This window comes from Cyprinodon variegatus, unplaced genomic scaffold (assembly GCF_000732505.1).
Source record: "Cyprinodon variegatus isolate N-32 unplaced genomic scaffold, C_variegatus-1.0 Scaffold53, whole genome shotgun sequence".
Classification (NCBI taxonomy): domain Eukaryota; kingdom Metazoa; phylum Chordata; class Actinopteri; order Cyprinodontiformes; family Cyprinodontidae; genus Cyprinodon; species Cyprinodon variegatus.
Genome location: NW_015150506.1, coordinates 113891 through 117084, shown reverse-complemented (window position 1 = coordinate 117084; position 3194 = coordinate 113891). Strand labels below are relative to the sequence as shown.

The 3194-nt window shown below is 38.9% G+C and overlaps 1 protein-coding gene across 1 annotated transcript in view; it reads right to left on the bottom strand.

Moving 5' to 3' along the window:
- Nucleotides 1-1987, bottom strand: part of LOC107082410 (transforming growth factor beta receptor type 3-like) — an 18494-nt gene extending 16507 nt beyond the window's left edge. Inside the window, exon 1 of the mRNA XM_015371091.1 lies at nt 1886-1987. Coding sequence (XP_015226577.1) covers nt 1886-1937 — 52 coding nt within the window. The 5' untranslated portion in view covers nt 1938-1987. The remainder of the gene's footprint in view (nt 1-1885) is intronic.
- Nucleotides 1988-3194: the final 1207 nt, after the last annotated feature.

Genomic DNA, 3194 nt, shown 5'->3' with positions numbered 1-3194 from the left:
TCCAATGAGGGAAAATAAAGTGATTGGATTTTTATTTTCAAAGCCTTTTTTCAATTAAAAAGTTTCATTTCTGGATTGATTTAAATTTTGACGGATTAAAAAAAGTCTTGAAACAATAATGGAACAAAATTCTCTCCATAAGGCTGTTTGACAAACAGCTGAAGCTCGGCTTCAACTCTACAAACAAAAAGGCAACATACGGTAAAACAAACAAAAACAAACAGCGCTGCACTGGATCCGTCATTATCAAGTGCTGCATCTAATTGAAGAGCTGTGGTGGAAAGACAAGAATGAGCAGAAACCTCGGGGGCTACAGTAACACTGCAGAGGGGAGGGGGCCTGAATCATTCCATGAAGATGTGAGGGACTGATAATGTCAAACAAACCATCATTTCTTCAAGCTAGAGCTCCATTTTCTGTAAGCATGAAACCCTGGGATGTATTCGGTTTAGGGCTCCTGCCTTATTTTTTCCTTCTTTAAAAGAAAGTCACCATGTTTGATGTCATATTTTTGCTGTTTAGGGCAACGAACCTCATTCTACCACGCAGCGATGTTTCTCTGAAGCTGTAGGGCTGTAAATCTACCTTTGACTAGAGAAAATTGGAGGTCTTTATGCCCTAAGCTGGATAAAACAACTTCTCTTTGATTGATAACGACTTGGAAAGCTTTTGTTCTCCATCACAGCATCTATTTGGGATCCATCTGGAAGAGAAAAGCTGAATCCATTTGCAGTGTTTATAAGAGGTTGCTGTTTGTTTTCTGTTATCCTCAGAAAGCTGAGCCCTTTATTGGTGGGCAGCGCAGACCGAGCATCTGTAGTCAATATCTAACTAAAGCATCAAACTGATTTCTATAAAAGTATAGGAACCTTTTTTTGCTTCAAAGTATTTCAAACAACTCTGACTCACTGGGTTTTTTTAAGCTGCAGAAACATTAACGTAGTTCTTTAGGAACTTGAAATGCAGCCTCAGAAGCTTTGATATTTTACAGCTAATTTTTCCCCTTTTTTAAGGGGATGTTTAAGCAGTGAGAGAATAATTTATATTAACACCCATGTTGACCACAATTAAAAAAAACAACCTGATTTTATGAACAATAACGCTAAACTGGCCGATATCAGCACACATGACGTACGGCTCTGTGCGATGGAAGTGATGTAAGGGCATTCATATCGGGAGAGAACAAAGATGACTCATTTTCACTGCAGTTCTCATGTAATCTAAGAAGTGATGCTAATTGAAAAATTCGCAGCATCTCGCTGGAGAACGAGGGCCTCATGATATCAGCACATCTGAGTTTAGCTCATAACTACAACGACCTAATTGGAGTTAAGTCACGAACCCACCTCCCGCGAGCCGCTGGCCGCAAGACGCTGCGAGTGGATGGATGAGCGGCTTTACAGGGGCCTCCAGGCTTTGGCCCGCTTCCTAAAGCCCATGAGAGAGGACCACCGCTCCCCCCCCCGCCCTTCTAATGGAAAAGGGAGGCCACAGAGAAGGGCCTAAGTGAAAACAACTGGAGCTCAGTGCCGCATGACTCCTGTTTTTCCACATTTCGCTCGCCTCGGACCGTTCCAGGACGGCAGAACCGGAGCTCAGCATAAGCAGACTCCTCTGTGCTGAAGTACGACTCTGAGGCAGTATGCATGCACAGCCAGAAAAGCACACTTTGTGTACAGCCATCAGTGTAAACTGAGGCACGTGCACAACCGTCACGTGTGTATATAGAATTACATGCGACCCACACAGCAGAGCTAATGATAAGCAGATGTAAAGGGCGTTCTGGGTTTATCAAATCCTTAAGCTTGGATCTAACCTATGGCTCCTTGCCTTCAGTTTGCCTGATTCAAGCTTTTTTTTACACCTGATAATCCATGTTACTAACCTTTATAATCAAGCACAAACAGCTCCTTCTTCGTGATCTTCTGGAGCCTCATAAATGGAAAGATTGTTTCCACATCAATGTTAGGGCACTTGTCGGGGTCCAGGCACTATACAGACAAAAGCAGTGGATGAAAAACCATTAACACACTTTGAAATTTATAATATTCTTTCTCAATAACAAAGAAAATAGACTGATGGACCTCAAGAAGACGACAAAACGGATTGAAATTACTGCTCAGAAGATTAGTTTTTTTGGAATGCACCAAGGGTGAAATTTGCAGGGGGGTTAGGGGAGATTGTCACCTCTGGAAATTTTGTTTCAGTCATTTTAACAGATCAATAATATAACATTATCATTAATTTATAGAAGTATCTTTATGAATGCTGTTTATTTTATTCTATTTTTCCCATTTACTGGAAAATTAGTGGCTTATATTGTATTTGGTAATGTAATTACTGCCTTCCTGGTTCAACCCGATCTGTTTACTTTAGTGAGTGGTCAAAATCTCAGAACATGAAAAGATCCCTAAAAAGCAGGAAAAACTACAATATATATATATATTTTTTTTTTACATACCACTCCAAATCTCATATAAGATATTTAAAAGTACAAAAAAGGCATTATACAATGACGTTCCCTGTTTATCTTAAAAGAAATTAGATTTTCTACTGTTTTTATATAATAACTGCTTGCTTTACTCAGCCTGACTATGAGTCAATAAAAGGAAAAAGATAAAAAAAAAAAGGATCCAAACATAAATATTTGCAAATCACAACAGTATTGGATCTAAAGTTACAGCACTGATATGCACCAAAAAAACATATATTTAAAGATTTAGTTTGATCCTCTGATTGGCATCCAGTTATTTTAGAAACTAAGAAGATCTTCTTGCAGTTTTTCAATGCCTCATATACTAGTGCTGCCAGGCTGTGTAAACAACACTCTAGAACCTGATACCGAGGAGAGAAGACTTGTTTCTAGCGTGTTTATTATCAGACCAATGCACAAATTTAATTAAAATAAGGAAGTTCTTAATACATAAAATCTGGATGTATCTTTCACTACCCGATCCGTCCTGGAAGCACGATCCATCCTGCGCATCCGCGAACAGATATACATCTTGGGTGTCCATAAATAATGTAATTATGGTACTAAAATTACTTATTTATATCCTTAACTCACTGAAGTTTGCTAATACACATCTTTAAAAAATGTTTTATGACTTTTGTGAGACGACTTTGATGCTTTTTGACATTTTCTTTGTTAAACTGCTTCTCTGAAATCATCGGTCATGCTCAGAGCAGTCCGG